This window comes from Eretmochelys imbricata, chromosome 1 (assembly GCF_965152235.1).
Source record: "Eretmochelys imbricata isolate rEreImb1 chromosome 1, rEreImb1.hap1, whole genome shotgun sequence".
Taxonomy (NCBI): Eukaryota; Metazoa; Chordata; order Testudines; family Cheloniidae; genus Eretmochelys; species Eretmochelys imbricata.
The window spans coordinates 142422330-142439557 of NC_135572.1; the positions used below are offsets into that span (position 1 = coordinate 142422330).

General features: G+C 41.7%; 1 protein-coding gene across 4 annotated transcripts in view; it reads left to right on the top strand.

The window, feature by feature from the left end:
• CNKSR2 (connector enhancer of kinase suppressor of Ras 2) overlaps positions 1–17228 on the top strand; it is a 366125-nt gene that overhangs the window by 42937 nt on the left and 305960 nt on the right. For all 4 annotated transcript variants that reach the window (XM_077807188.1, XM_077807189.1, XM_077807190.1 and 1 more), the window contains exon 2: positions 12762–12925. In XM_077807188.1, coding sequence (XP_077663314.1) covers positions 12762–12925 — 164 coding nt within the window. The remainder of the gene's footprint in view (positions 1–12761; positions 12926–17228) is intronic.

Consider the following 17228-nt stretch of genomic DNA (forward strand, 5'->3'; position numbering starts at 1 on the left):
CACAGAAAATGCTATGTTGAATTGGTACAGAACTGCAAGATGAGTTGACCAGCAAGAAAGTTTCTCTTTTGTGAAGGGATATGCAAAATAAATTGAGGGAGGTGGGGAGAGAACCAGCATGCTAGTGCATTAAAACCAGAAAGTAAAACACACACTGGAAGGAAAATTGCTGGTTGACTTGTTAGTTTTCATTATCATAGCTGAGCGAATTGCAAAGACAATGTGTAAATGATAGAAATCATGTTAGATAAATAATAATTAAAAATTCTAATATGTGTTAATAAGAACATAAGAATGACCATACTGAGTCAGACCAAGGGTCCATCCAGCCCAGTATCCTGTCTTCCAACAGCGGCCAGTGCCAGATGATTCAGAGGGAATGAACAAAACAGGGCAATTATCAAACGATCCATCCCCTGTTGTCCAGTCCCAGCTTCTAGTAGTCAGAAGATAGCTTTTTAAATTATTTGTTACGCATCCTGGGTCAGGACCTTGTTTGTGTTTGTACAGAGCTTAGCACCTGGGACCCTGATTTGTACTGGGGCCTCTGCATACAAACCTTAAATAATTTATTATTAAATATAATCTTAACCTGAGGTGTCATACCTCTTATTGTGTTTTTTTTTATAGTTTTAACAACAGTTTCATTCAACTTTTTCAGAAATTGCTATGGTCTAGGCTGTAAATACAATTCACTTGCTAATGTGCCAAGTTCAATATCATTCTTTATGAAAACATTAATTTTATAAAGGAAAGTTTTAAGGGCATGATGGAAGCTTCACTGTGATAAACTATCTGTAGATATTTTTACTTTGTGCTAAGCATGTTAGATAATGCTTGGACACCTTACTGGAGGATTTTTAAAAAATATAATGTAACAACTAAACTATGTTTATTTAAAAAACAAACAAACAATTTTTTCTTAGTAATGATGGGCTTAGTTTGCAAAATTTGGATCCAGATCTAAATTTCCTCAAAATTGATGTTTCATGTTGTTTCTGGTCTATCTCTAGTTTATAACTAAACCCTCAAATTGTGCTGAACTTTGAGGCTTTAAACCATTCCAACACCAGGCAAAGAGGATCTTTCAAATTAAAGTATCAAATACCATGATGAATGCATACCATCCTCCTCCCCCTTTGCAGCCAGTCATAGCAAACTATTCTGAGTAAATGCCTGCATTCCCTGTATGAGAGATGGTATTAATGTTGGCTTCATTCAAAGGATTCCTGACTTTTGCTGCTGTGGGTTGTTTGGCAGGCTCCTTCCTCCTTCTCCCCTTTACCTCCAAGACATTTCTATTCCCATTGACAACCACACAAACTTTCAGCATGCTTCAGCATTTTTGGTGTGCAAAGGCCACAGCTGTATGTTGAACAATATATCATTTATAATCCAATAAAAATAGTCCTAAATAAAACAATGATAATCTCTTACATTGAGAAGAAGAATAATCAGGGACATTGATCCTCGGTTTTCATAGAAATATGGACAGAATTGCAAAATTTGGGTCTTCTCACTGCATTTAGCAGTATTCTACATATTTTAAGTTTTCCTTACAAAAAAAGAAAATGGGTTTGCTGTGAACTTTTGGCAATGTTAAAACTATCTTTCTGAGTTGGCAGGCGCGTATATTGAAACCAGTAGCACCCAGAGGAGTGTGAATCTTCAAGTTTGTCAACAGCAAACTCTGCAGGCATGAAAACAGAAGAAATTTTAATCACATTGGGAGGACAGGACATGAATTTAACTTAGGGGAGTAGTATCAGAGATGGGGGGAGGGTGGCTATTTCATCCCACCTTTCTACTGGAACCCTTCACATTGCCCCAATCACACTTCTTTGTTTCCTAGATCCAGTCTAATGTGAAGATCCCCATACTTCCTCTGATGGTCCTTTCAACTCCTATAGCAGGGGTCGGCAACCTATGGCATGCGTGCCAAAGACGGCACGTGAGCGGATTTTTAATGGCACTCTGCTACCTGCTGAGTCCCAGCCACTGGCTCAGCTCAGCCGGCTGCCGAACCCAGGCTGGGACCCCGGTAGGCAGCAGCGTGCCAATAAAAATCCTGCCCGCCTCGGCCCACCCCCCTCCCATGGGGGCAGGGTGAAGAAGCTTAGTCCTGCCGGCTGCTGCTGCAGGGCAGGCAAGCTCCTGCCTCTTCCCCCAGGGTACTGGGTTCCTGCCCCTCCTCCTCTCTCTCCCTGCCGCCGATCAGCTGATGGCCCTTGTGAGGGAGGGGGAGAAGTGGAGCCGCAGTGGGTGCGCTGCTCCAGGAAGGAGGCGGAGAAGAGGTGGGGACAGGGCCTTGGGGAAGGGGGGGTGGAATCAGGGCATATCCCCTCCAGCCCCCTGTCGTGAGCTGCTCAGGGCAGGGGGCTGGGAGCACCCCCACAACTCCAGCCCACACCCCCAGGCCTCTGCTCTGACCCCTGCACTCCCTTACACACCCCCAGCCCTGACTCCTGCACCCCCCCAACACATACCCAGCACCCACACCCCATGCCCTGATTCTTGCAACCCCCACATTCCCACCCCCAGCCTGAGCACCAAACGGGAGCTCCTGCACCCCCCCCCCACATTTCCACCTGCACCCCTTGCACCAAATGAGAACTGCCCAGGTAAGCACTCCACACCCAAACCTCCTGCCCCAACCCTGAGCCCCCTCCCTCATTCTAGCTCCTGGCCAGACCCTACACCCCAACCCCCAGCCTGCTCCTTCACCCCCAGCTCTGTGCTCAGTGCACTCCCACCCTCAGCTCAGTGCAGAGAGAGAGGAAGAGAATGGGTGAGAACCAGGGAGAAGGTAGGTACCCACTCTATGTGGGCGGGTCCAGGATCCCAGACTGGCAGTGGGCTGAGCGGGGCTGGCAGGAGCCGGCGGAGAGAACCCTAGACTAGCAGTGGGCTGAGCCGCTCATCCCACTGCCTGTCTGGGGTTCTGGCTGCTGGCCCCTTGGCTGGGTCCCAGCTGCAGGTCCCACTCAGCCCGCTGCTGGCCTAGGTGAATGGAACCCCAGGCTGGCAGCGGGCCGAGCGGGCCAGCGGCATAAGATCAGCATTTTAATTTAATTTTAAATGAAGCTTCTTAAACATTTTGAAAACCTTGTTTACTTTACATACGACAACAGTTCAGTTATATAATACATAGACTTATAGAAAGAGACCTTCTAAAAAACATTAAAATATATTACTGGCACGTGAAACCTTAAATTAAAGTGAATAAATGAAGACTCGGCACACCACTTCTGAAAGGTTGCAGATCCCTGTCCTATAGCATATTGCTCCCCTTCTCCTGATAAAGAATAGAACAAAATGGAAAAATAAAAAACATAATTCCTACTTCTTTGTCTCCTTGTGCATTTGTGGTACTTTGCTAAATTAGGTCACTACTATGTGCATGCTGTTTCCTCTGGTAGGAAAAACTTCATACAGCCATAATACATATGCATAATGGAGCCGAATATTGTGCTGACAACCTTAGCTCTCTATGGAGTGTAGTTGTAGCCGTGTTGGTCTCAGGATATTAGAGAGAGCAAGTGGGTGAGGGACAATATCTTTCATTGGACCATTTTGAGCCACACAGAGACTTGAAGAAGAGCTCTGAGTGGCTTGAAAGCTTGTTTCTCTCATCAACAGATGTTGGTCCAATAAAAGGTATTACTTCACCCACATTGTATCTCAAATGCAGGTCCCTTAGGCCACAGGATGTGAACTACTATTTACTGGGGCCTGGGTTGGAACCCAGTGGCACATGGAGGGCTCAGGTTCCCCTATCCCTGGCCATGGACTCTTGCTGCTGGGCGACATGGGGGTCATGGACTCTCATTGCTGGATGGTATTGCTTGGCTCAGACAACAAATCCCTCTCCACATGATGGAGAATGCAGGCAATGCCTAGGTTCTGTTAAAAGGGTCACTGGAATGTCAATTGAAGTGACCCAAAAGAGGCTATGGAAACTGAGAAGCTTTACACACACACCCCCAATTTTGGAACCTTTTGAATACCTTATTTTTTATTGCATTTGCAGCCCATTTCATGACTTTGATGCATGATTTAACCCTGTCATATAAGATGATAAATTTGCACGCTAGGATCTGTAAATCTGTGTTTATTCATACCATATATAAACAAATAAAAAAAATTGTTTCGTCTAAGTTTATAGAAGTTTTTTAATTTTAAGAATAACTGAAATGTACTAATATGAAGCAATTGAACTGTGCACCAACATTGGGTGGGCCAGTATTAAATAGTGTTCCAGTAGGTGACAGCCTTAGTATGTTAACCCTACTCCTTTAGTTCAAAGGTTGGTTTTCTCACCTTTACTCACACGAACTGAAGCACACCACCAGAGAGATACAAAGACTGACCGGTGGCATTTTCAAACGATAAAACAGCAAGCAATGTCAGTTTCTTGTTGGCCATCATCGATCGAACGTATGTTTTAATGAGCCTGAGCTTTGAAAAGCTGTCCTCACCACTCACAACTGTGACGGGCAGCATGAGCAGAATCCTCAAAGCTATCCACACATTAGGAAAAATGTCCTTTAACTCTGCATCATGAATGAATTGGAGAACTTGGATTGGAGAGTGCTTCCCGTATTGCAAAATGTGACGGACATTGTCCAATGCGACAAAGAGATCTTTATCATTGATGATGTCTGAACATTCCCCATGTGTCAGCATCTGGTGAAGGTCTGTACAATTGCTCAAGAGTGTTTTCCTGTTTGCCGGCAGCTTACTAAGGTCATACAAAATTGCCCAGGTCTTTTTGTAGTGCTTCATATATCCAAACCTTTCTTTGATGGACACGCGGGCCATGTCAATGAGTGAGCAAAAAACCACCCTCTTGAATTTTTTTTCTGAGCTTCCCATCATCTCATCTCTGCTTTCGGAACCAAACTCTCTTCTTCCAGTGAATACGAGTTTTCTTGAAGACAGGCTCATTTTCTGCCATTTCCTTGGCAGCAGTGATAGCATCTTCAAAGTGGTTGTCTCTGTGGGCCACAACGAAATCAAGGCAGCTTCTCATCAAAGTTGTAGCAGTCGTGATGTCCACTGACTGAGTTTGTAACACCTTGCTTGCAGAACTTACTTGGAACAGGATATCATGCCAAACGACAGTTCAGACCAGAAATTTGAAGATCTGGTTTTCCATGCATTGCGCCTCATGTGGGATTCCAGCCTTGGCTTCACTTGAATGCGCCAGTTCCATCAGGGCGTCGTAAACCTCAGTCACTTGATACCTCACTGGCCTTCTGCTGTCAATGTGGCTCTCCCAGCAAGTGTCACTTAGTGGCTTCATGGTCAGATTTTGTAACATTGTCCGTGAGGATCCTCACCTGATAGTTAATGCTGAAAACAGGATGTGATGGGCTTCCTCAGGGTGCAGCCTGGAACTGGGGTACCATTGAGCGCTCTGGCATACCAATCTGGGTCCCCTCTCACACTGTGAGGCTGTGACAAGCTGCAGTCCTCTCCAGGTCTTTCACTTACACAGTCATACACGAGCAAGGATACACCCATTTGCAGTTACATGAATGCTTCTTCTAGCCACTCATGAACCAACAATAGAGAGGTTTCAGCCATTTCCCCCCAGCTGTCCAGCCTTGGACCCCAAAAGCCTGACCAATGGACATTTATTACCCAGTCCACCCCTCCCTCAATGTGGAGAGGACAACGCACCAGCCCTTGTTCTTGAGCGGATTTCCCTTTGCACTTCAAACAACACACTGTTTTAGGTAAAAAATATAAAACAGATTTATTAACTACAGAAAGAGAGATTTTTAAGTGATTGTAAGTAATAGTGTACAGATCAAAGTTGGTTATCTAAGAAATAAAACAAAATTGCAATGTAAGTTCTATGCACTAGACAGGATTTGAATCAGAGTCTCATCCTGATGGTACAAACAGTCCACCAGTCTTCCATACACAGGCTATAAATCCCTTCAGCCTGGGACTACATCCCCAGTTCAGTCTTTGTTCCTAAGGTGTTTCCAGGTGTTCAGTTGTGGGGAGAGTGGGGCCAAATTATGATGTTCCTTCCCCCATTTATAGCTTCATTGTTCCAAGCAAAGTCCCCAGCACAGTTTGTGGGAAAAGTGCAGGCACAAGATGGAGTCCAGTGTTACATGAGCTGGTCACATGCCCTTGCATGCTTCGATGAGTCACAGCAGGGACCATTCCCCATATCGTGGCTAGAACGTTCACAGGAAAGTCCATCCGGTGTGGATAAGCTGCTTCCATGGCCTATTGTGTTTCTTAATGGGCCCTTATCTTGAATGTTTCTTCTACAATGTGCTCCCTGGATTGAATGTAAACTACCCCAGGAGAAAACACATTTGAAATACTGGTACATAGGCAATATTCATAACTTCAGATACAATGACAGCACATACAATCCAACAGGATATTAATGTTCAACAGTTCAAGACTTTTAGAATGATATCTTACAAGGCATACTTTGCACAAAACATATAATAATTTCAGCATGGTAAATATTGGGGGTGCCATGGTGTTGTTTTCGGGTACAGAATGTCACACAAGATATATATGCTTTGCAAAACTCCAAAGAGAGATAATGAATCTAAAGAAGATGATGCTGCATCTGACACAACCATTAAGGGAATGGCAGCCACAAGGCACAAAGAAAGCTCTTCAGTTTAGCGCAAGGATCCTTGCTTGGACACCACTGTTTCTTCCCTTCATGTTTGCGCCATTGTCGTAGCCTTGGCCATGGCAGTCCTGAAGCTTTATTTTATTCTCATTCAAAATGTTCATAAACAGTTCTGTTAGGTCTTTTCCTGTAGAGTTGTCCACAGACTGAAAACAGATGAAGTGTTCCTTTACTTGGATACAGCCATCCTCTTTGTCAACAAATCTTACTATAAATGACATCTTTTCACTGTGACTGATGTCGGGAGTGCAGTCTATAATTACGGTCTAGTACTTGGTTTTGCCGAGCCTCATCAATATGTTATCAAGGCATAAGCTCATTCAATTTGTTTTGATTTGTTTTGCTGCAGTAATGGTCCATAGCTTCTTTATGAACTACTCGACGTAGGTGCTTACACATGACATCATTGTATTTCCCAAGGAGCTCTGCCAAACTGAGGAAATTACCTTTATGTTCAGTGAACAACTTATTCGAAGAGCTCCGGAAAACCAAATTATTCTTTGTAAGGAAGAGGGTAATTGAGATCAGACACTTGAGCATGTTTCTCCAATGCTGGGTTTCTACATTACTAATGCACTGATTTTCTGCATCTGTGCATTTACTCAGCTTGAGCCTGGACTCAACCTCCATCCATTTGGAGTAGGCCATAAAATGGCCAGGAGGCTTTTCATGTTGCTTCAGAGCAACAGTTAAGTAATGCCAGTGATTGTACCCAGAAAGCACAAGTAACGATTTGGCATTCTTTTCAAATATTTTGCAACAAGAACAGACCACTTTGTCAGTTGATTTCAAGTAAACTAGCCAATGCCAATTTAGTTTCTTACCATTCTTGAGCACTCTTTTGTAGTGTAACTGAGAAGTGTCTCTTCTGCTCATTTACTGGTGTCATATCCTTAATTTTTCCTGGCCCATTCATATGATGATCAATATCAGCAGAGTTTAAGATCACTGGCTATAAAGCAGGATCTGATGTATCGATTTGTGGTTTGCAATTTTTTTCACTGCTGTTTCTGTCATCATACGAGGCTGATTCTTCTTTGTTTCTCTCCTTTTCATGTGAGCTACATTCTTCTTTATCATCACTCCCCTTTATACTACCAGGAAAATTGAATGATTCTCCATCACTTTCCTCACTTTTCCATTCCTTATCTTCAGGTAAATCTGCTAATTCCTTAGTATGCTTAGCTCCTCAATTTCTTCTGCAGTGGGATGATTGCTACTGTCTAAAGCCCAGTTTATGTTGTTCATTTCAGATATTTTTGTTTCCTATACTGAGCTCCTGAAGGCTTCTTTGAGGGCATCTTATTATTTCTACGGGAGAAAACAGACAGTCATAGGGAGAGCAAAAGTCTGTGTTCTACAGTCCTAGAAAGTCATCAAACATTATGGCAAAAGAAGTAACAGTATTTCTTTTATATTGTTGCATAGATAGGGGTTTGACAGATATCTCTGGAGTCTCATTAAATACGTCCTTTTTTAGTTATTACCTCCTCTTCAAGTCTTAAAACACAAGTACACTTTCACAATTACACAATCAAACCAGGTTCACAGTATCACAACTGGGCTCTTACTTTACTTTGTTCTTATATCTCACTAACTGACTGGTGACACCCCACCCCTTATATACCCACAAAGGCATGGCTGACAACATTCTAGGAGGTTCAAAGAAAATGTAGTTCTCAGAAAGTCTAGAAGGTTCCATGAGATTCTATAAAGAACCAGAATATTCTAGGAGGTTAGTGAATAATGAATCCACATATGGAATACTAGGAACATTTTACTTCAAACATTCTATTTTCCCTTTTCCCGCTAACAACAAAAACAGCACCCTGAGCCTGGCACCCCCCAATCCCAGCATGCCAGGCAGTCGCTTGCCCATAAATCTGGCCCTGGTTTTCGGTTGCTCTTTAAGTAAGAAATAGAATGAAAAAAATAAGCAATTTAGAAAGGATGTTCTAATTTGGGATAATAGGAAGTAATGCAGCTCATTCATTATTGTGGCAGGCTATTCTCAAAATGTCCTTTAAATTATGGCTTTGCTCTTTCTTGGTTTTATGAACTTGGTGAGGCAGGCAGTTGCCTGCATTTCTTTCCCCCTACAGACTGTCTGCATGAGTCTCTTCTATACCTGAGCGACAATTAAAAAATATACAAGAAGCAAAAAAAAAAAAAAAAAAAAGTCTATTTGAATGCAGTTTTCTTTAGAACTGACATATAATATATGTTTATTGAATGGCTCTATAATGACTCATTCTTAATATGTATTATTAGCTGGGAGTGATAGGAAACTAGTTTTTCTGATTACATCAGTGTTTCATTTGATTATTTCCACAGTCTACGTAAGCAATGTGGGAATTGTTGAATGAAGAAATATCAAAAAAGTACTTATTGGCTTTATTTATTTAATTTTTTTGGCCTACTATGAAAAGACATCAAATGTCTGCAATCTGTTTTAACACTTTTTTTAAATATATAATTCATGTTGTATCATCAGGAAAAAATGTTCTGCCAACCGTTTGAAGTACTATATTTAGTTCCTTTCAGAAAATACATGTGCCATTATATGAGAGATTTCAGATGTGAAATAACTTGGAAAATGAGATTCTCCAATTTCAAAAGCCTAACAAGGTCTCTAACAGCTTTCTGGGAAAGTATATGAATATGGATTATTCAGAAAAATTCAGTGAAAACTATTTTCATGTGTTTGGGGGAGTGGTGCACGTGTGGGTCTGAATAAATGCTTTTTGGGAGTCCTTAATCTTTGAATAAAGTCAGATCAATCCTTTTCTCAACTTTAGTTGTACTTTAAGCTTTACAGCAAAGGGAGGCAGCACATGCACAAATTGGAATGTAGGAATGTAAGGTGGCCTTTTTTGCAAGGGAAGCGACAGGGAGAAAGTACTGCTATTTATGTATCGTATAACAGTGCTGGACTTTCTTCCCCATGTCTCTATACTGAATGTAACCGGTAGTGAGAGTCCCAGGAGGATATGGCAGCACTTGGGTGAACTGAGGACCTCCCATTCAAATGATGGGAACAAATAGAACTGACACTTCTGGACTAAGAATAGGGATTTTATCTTTGGAGGAGGTAATGGTGTCTATATTCTGTGAAAGAAGCAGGATCCTCTTAAACATGCGTGCACACGTGCGTGCGCACACATGCACACACAGTGCCATGGGTGTGTATCCTCGTTTATAATCTTACATTTTTTTATACATTTTTTCTTTAATGAGGATTGGATACCCAAAGCATCAATCTTGTTTTTCCCTTTAATAATAAAAATAACAACAACAACAATTAATATTTAATAAATAGCAAATGGACAGGCTAATGTGGTAACACATCCAAAATGACAGGCCATTTTGTTTTGGCCTGGCAGATCATGCGTGTTTCTACTTTATTTAAATCATCCCTTTTATCTATTGATGGCAACCAAACCATACAGTGTTTGGATCTACCGTTTGCCTTCAGTGGTCCAGTTTAACCAATCCAGAATCCCTTCTCCCCTTTTTTCAAGATTGATTCAAGAGATAAGAGGGTAGGGACTTTATTACATCAGCTCTCATTATTGAACACCAGACTATTGCCTTTTCTCTTACTGGAGAGTAGGGGACATTTTTAGCTTTCCAAGAGCCAAGCCTATAAATTCAAAAATTAGAAGGTGGAGGGAGTATTTAGTGTAAAATGAGTCAGAGAACACCATTTGTTGTTAAAAGGCTTATTTTTCTCTTAATATGTTGCTGAATGTGTCTTTCAGTAAGTGGACAGCTACTCAATTAGAAGAGGAAAAGGAGCGCTGAGGGCACAAAATGATAGGTTGATGGTGTGTTGCCTCTATGAGTTTGTTTATACTGCTGTGGGAGGAGGAGAAAAGCGTGTTCTTATAACCTGCCTTGGCTAACTTGGGTAAAAAATAGCAGTGAAGACACGGCAACTTGGATCAGCAGTTTGAGTTAAACTGTAGGGTAGCTTGGAGTTGAACTGTGTGTTTGTGCAGTGTCTAGAACAATGGGGACTTAATCTTGTTTGGGGCTTCTAGTGTACTGTAATACAAATAAGCCATGTGATGTCCTCCACAGAAGAATCTGTCAGGCTGGACTGGCAACTTCCCAGCTGTAGAGAACATATTCTAGGTAAATGTACTTGTGCTGGGATGCAGACTTCTTGCTTTGCCTGGGATGGGAACCGGCAGCCATGACCCAGTGGTGCTGCTGGGGTGAGGCCACATAGTGGATTGAGGACTGAATCCTGGCAGGGCCATTTCAGAGCTTGAAAGCCTCTCTGAGCTGAGGTAATTAAATGCATATGCACCTAATTATGCTCAGAACCTCAAACAGGCCCAGACTGCTTTCATGTGGTAAAGTGAATGGGATTTGCTGTCTAGAAATCAGAGCAGGAAGACTGAGTTTTCCTATTTACATGGTATGATTATGTACGGTTTGTTTTTGTAGTTTGAAGTATGTGGATTTAAGATGCATGAAGAGATTATGGCCGTGTGCGTGGTGTTTTAGTTGCTCTCCGAGAGAAGAAAATCATACAAAATGAAAACAAAACCCCATAGAATTTTCTGAATAACCTGGGGACTCCTGTGAAGTTCCTATTCAGCAGACATATGAGCTCTTGCACTCACATGCTGCCTTACTTCGATTTTTATGCTTTCTGATTGTTCAGTAAAAGTGTTGTCTTTCGTTAACAATTTTTAAAGAGCAGATTGCTTATTACCTTTATATCAAGATGAGGATGGCGGAAACTCCTGTTACGAGTTGTGATTTTGTTTGTTTGTTAAAATGTCTATAGTAAAGGTATGCACTGTAGTTGCAGCCATGTCGTTCCCAGGATATTTGAGAGACAAGGTGGGTGAGGTGTATGACCTGAAGAAGAGCTCTGTGTGGCTTGAAAGCTTGTCTCTCTCACCAACAGAAGTTGGTCCAATAAAAGATATTATCTCACCCACCTTGTCTCTATAGTAAAGGTAGTTCATTTCAAATTAGTTATGGATATTGCTTTCTGTTAATTAATGCTACTAAATGACTTCAGGTAACTCTAAATATATGATGTACTTAACTAGGAATTTTATTAAATCTTACACGGTGAATTTCTAGATGGATAAGTAACTTGTAAGACACCTTATAACCACCTAATAAAATTCTAGTGTCCTTCATTGCCTTCATGCAATTCAGAGACTAATAGCAATGGACATAGTGTGGCCACATGCTCTGCAAGCGTAACACCGACAGACCCCAGTCATTGACGGGCGGGATCGAACTTGGGACCTTGGGAGCTAAATGCATGAGCCTCTCCTGCATGAGCTAAAAGCCACATGGCCCTTAGGTAAGGCTGTAGAGCAGACTCATTAATCTCTAAAAGGTCTCAGTGCCACTAGAGGAGACAGAACACCACACCCGGGAGGTGTATGGGTTACACAAGGTTCCCCATAAGTTCTACCAGTTCTGGGCCTCTCCAACAAAGACTACCAGTCCAAAAAACTCCCCGAAAACCTATAACAAATTATGTCAAGTAATGTGGTGGTTTTTGGTGCAGGCAAAAATATGTAGTAAGCTAGACTCCAACTAAGTCTTAAACCTTGAGTTCTACATAGCCTTGCTCACTCTTTGGGACAGATTCTTTCCCCTATTCCAACCGCCATATATTGTTCTATTAATGTCTGGCAGCTATTAACACACTGCAGCTGGCCAGGGGAGATTTTCAGCAGCATAGGTTTGCCATAAGTGACCCTAGGCTGCTGTCCTTGGAAGACCTGGCATAAGAGATGTATCAGATTCACATGCATAACACATAGCACTACAGGGATTCAGGGCTGCCATAAATGGAGGAACCAGGGCTGCTGTTTTGGCCCCAGGAGCAGCCCATAATCTGGAGCATGCAAAGGGGCATAAAGCCACCTTCTCTCCTCTCTGTGCAGCACAGAATTAGATCCTTTGATTTTTTTTTTTTTTTAATGCTTAAACATTTTGCTTATCCTTCATGGGCTTTTGTTTATTTAGTCCATTTTAGTTTGACTTTTTATTTGTGGAGTCCAGAATGTTATTAACTTTTTCCCCTTTCCCTCTCTTCTTGTAGGTCTTGATGATTGCCTGCAGCAGTATATTAAGAACTTTGAAAGAGAGAAGATTAGTGGGGACCAGCTACTACGTATTACTCACCAAGAACTGGAGGATCTGGGAGTCACACGAATTGGCCACCAGGAGCTTATCTTGGAAGCAGTTGACTTGCTCTGCGCATTGGTAAACTTCCTGGGAAGGAGGGGAGGAAAGAAAAACAGGAAATATATATTATTTGAGAGATTGCTGAATAAATAGTTAAACAAATTCTTCACATTAAATGCTAAATTGCTTATATATTGTAAAATAGGAAGTAGTGCATGCCATCATGCTCAGCTGCTGATTAGAAAGAGGCTTTTAATTTAATAAAATGGTGTCACAGATTTGAGGCTGAGAGGCTTGCACATCAGCCTTAAGAAAAAAATCATCCTAGATCAACTCCCCTTCTCAAAGGCTAGTTTCTATTCAAATTGTAATGTGAAATTGTTGTATGAGAGTGCAATAATTGGATTCTGGTTGCCTTTTAAAAACAAAAGGTCCTGATATTAATCAAGTCAGTTTCCAGTGTCCCTTTCATGCACTCCCTTAGAGTATTATAGATTACATGTTGGATGATTATTCCAGTTTGTTAAAACATAGCTGCTTTTATTTTACAGTAAAAAGGATTAACTGTTGAATAATTATCTAATGTGTGAATAGATTCATAGATACTAAGGTCAGAAGGGACCATTATGATCATCTAGTCTGACCTCCTGCACAACGCAGGATCTCACCCACCCACTCCTGCGAAAAACCTCACCTATGTCTGAGCTACTGAAGTCCTCAAATCGTGGTTTAAAGACTTCAAGGAGCAGAGAATCCTCCAGCAAGTGACCCGTGCCCCATGCTACAGAGGAAGGCGAAAAACCTCCAGGGCCTCTTCCAAATTGCCCTAGAGGAAAATTCCTTCCCTACCCCAAATATGGCGATCAGCTAAACCCTGAGCATATGGGCAAGATTCACTAGCCAGATACTACAGAAAATTCTTTCCTGGGTAACTCAGATCCCACCCCATCTAACATCCCATCACAGGCCATTAGGCCTATTTACCATGAATATTTAAAGATCAATTAATTACCAAAATCATGTTATCCTGTCATATCATCTCCTCCATAAACTTATTGAGTTTAATCTTAAAACCAGATAGGTCTTTTGCCCCCACTGCTTTCCTTGGAAGGCTATTCCAAAACTTCACTCCTCTGATGGTTAGAAACCTTCGTCTAATTTCAAGTCTAAACTTCCTGGTGGCCAGTTTATATCCATTTGTTCTTGTGTCCACATTGGTACTGAGCTTGAATAATTCCTCTCCCTCTCCAGTATTTATCCCTCTGATATATTTATAGAGAGCAATCATATCTCCCTTCAACCTTCTTTTAGTTAGGCTGAACAAGCCAAGCTCCTTGAGTCTCCTTTCATAATATGTATGCTTCCTGACATCTGATTAAAGACATGAATGGTATAACGCTCACTAAGAAGGTTGTCTGCATTCTCAGATGTGGGATAGATGCTCCTACTGGGCATGGGATTATAGAATGAGAAGATAGAGTGTGATTCCACTAAAATGTTCTTGATTTTCCAAATTACTGGGGTTTTTAATATGAGCTAGCTTTCAGAGCTTCAGAAGCATCTGTAGGGAAGCCTAATCCCAGTGGAGCGAATCCAAGCTGAAAGATTCAAGTGGTCTTCAGGGGGCTTTGTAGTCCTGTGCATCTGCCAAAGTTGTTTTTCCATGTGACATGTCTCTAGGTTGTATTGTCATTTCTTTGGTGGGAGTTTGGAGCGGGGATGGGACTCAAATTAAAAAAAAGAGGGAAATACAATAAGACAAGAAATAAGATAGAGGTTTGGGTTTTGAACACGCTTTCCTCTAAGAACATTCTATAAAGTTGTACCACTGTTGACAGTGACACACAGAGCTTGAGTGCAATAGGAGAACCTAGCCCTGGGGTCTGAACATATTTAAGATTTTGTATGTGTACACACACGCGCGCGTGTGTGTGTGTGTGTGGAGAGAGAGACACACACACGGGACTCTTCTGAGAACTGCTGCAGATGTTCAGAGGGATGTAAAGTAGGTTATTTGCTATAATATAAAGTTCAATGAAAATATAAAGAAAACAAATGTTTATTAACTCAGAAGAAACAAAATTGAACTTAGTGTGTTTGGAGTGGCTGCACACTAGTGTAAACAAGACAGATTGTAACTTTTTTTTCATAAAAGCGTTTAGTTACACTGAGTGAGCGTTATTTGTTATAGCTAGTATAAGCTTGTTTCCTCATGCCCAGTTACTCTCATTTACATTTTGAGAAATGGGTGCACCATATATTTATAATTACCACGCACATAAAATAATATAATGGAGTTGGATTACATGCACAGGATATGAGGAATTTGTAGTGAAGGTTAAACATCATGCTTAGTTTGTGCTATTGTCTAGACCAGGGGTCGGCAACCTTTCAGAAGTAGTGTGCCGAGTCTTCATTTATTCACTCTAATTTAAGGTTTCGTGTGCCAGTAATACATTTTAACGTTTTTAGAATGTCTCTTTCTATAAGTCTTTACATACAACAATAGTTTAGTTATATATTAAAGTAAATAAGGTTTTTAAAATGTTTAATAAGCTTCATTTAAAATTAAATTAAAATGCAGAGCCCCCCGGACTGGTGGCCAGGACCTGGGCAGTGTGAATGCCACTGAAAATCAGCTCACATGTCGCCTTTGGCACGCGTGCCATAGGTTGCCTACCCCTGGTTTAGACATTAGTGATCAATGTTATGTATAGGTATTTAAGAAAGATAGGGTATAAAACTAACCTTATTTAAGCAAGTGCTTAATTGATTACCTATACCCCCTTTTCTAGGGTTCTTTTAATTTCAATTGCTTAGCTAAAGAAAAGGATTCAAGTTGAATTTAGTTTTACTGAGTTTATTAAATATCATTAACAGTAGCAGCTAATAGTATAAGGATATCAGACGACAAAAATAGCATTGAGTTATGATTTGGCTAGCACAAACTAGAAAATTGGTTGATATAACCATTTACATTTTTCAGACTCAAATCACACAACCACAATAGAAAACAATACTTACACTTAAGCACGTTGTTTAGATTTTTGATTGAGTTTCTCAGAATAGGGCTTCGCTTTGTGCCAACTGGTTATCAACACCGGTGTTGATAATGCAAAAGAGGTAAAACAATCCAAAACTACAGCACAAGACACAGTTTGGTCAGTTACTTATGTGCCAATTCACCCAGGTCTCCTTTCCAATGGATTTATAGCAGTCAACCCTTTTAACCTATTTCCCAAATAATTATATTAGTCCCAGGACCTGATTAACACTCCTAACTAATGTAGGTCAACTCCTACATTTATGACAGACTGCTTAGACTGAGTGCAGTTCCAGAAGTTTGCAGACTTTGCCTCATTTATGTCTGTATACCCTTGAAAGGCAGTATGAAACCATTAATTATGGTTTGGGCCCTATCAAATTTATGGTCATGAGAAACACATCATGGACCATGAAATCTGATCTCCCCCATGAAATCTGGCTATTGTAGTGGAGGCGGGCTCCTACCATGCACCGGGCTCCAGCTGCTAGTCCTGGCTGGGCTGGAGAGGGGCGGCACTTCCTCTTACCCTCCAGGGGCCGCTTCCGGGGCTGGGTCAGACCCATCTTTGGGAACCCCCACAGTTTCAGGAAGCTCCATGGGTGTGCTGCCTTCAGAGCCCAGCTGGAAGCTGCGGCAGGATGCTCCACAGTTTCTGGCTAGGAGCCTAGCTCTGAAAGCAGCACAGAAGTCAGGGTGGCAGCCGCAGAGCTTCCTGTTCCTGTTCCCAGGTTCCCAGAGGTGGGTCTGACCCAGCCCCGGAAGCGGCTCATGCAGGGGAAGAGAGAGTCCTGTCCCTCCCCAGGCCCACAGGGACTAACAGCTGGAGCCTGGTGAATGGTAAGAGCCCAACAACTTCCATGTAAGGAGAGATTTAAAAGGCTAGGACTGTTCATCTTACAAAAAAGATGACCGGGGGTGCGGATATGATAGAGGTCTGTAAAATCATGACTGGTGTGAAGAAAGTGAATAAGGAAGTGGTGTTTGAATCTTCACATAGCACAAGAATTAGGGATCACTCAAAGATATTATTAGGCACTAGGTTTAAAGGCCAAAAGTATAACTGGAATCAAAAAAGAATTAGATACATTCATGGTGGAAGGGTTCCTCAATGGCTATTGGCCAATATGATCATGGATGCAACCCTATGCTCTGCATGTCCCTAAACCTCTGACTGCCAGAAGCTGGGTGTAGACAATATGGGGTGGATCACTTGATAATTGCCCTGTTCTGTTCATTCCCTCTGAAGCTCTGGTACTGGCCACTAGACTGTTGGTCTGACCTGGTATAGCCATTCTTATGTTTTTATGTTTAAAAGTTCTGTGGATTGGGATTTTG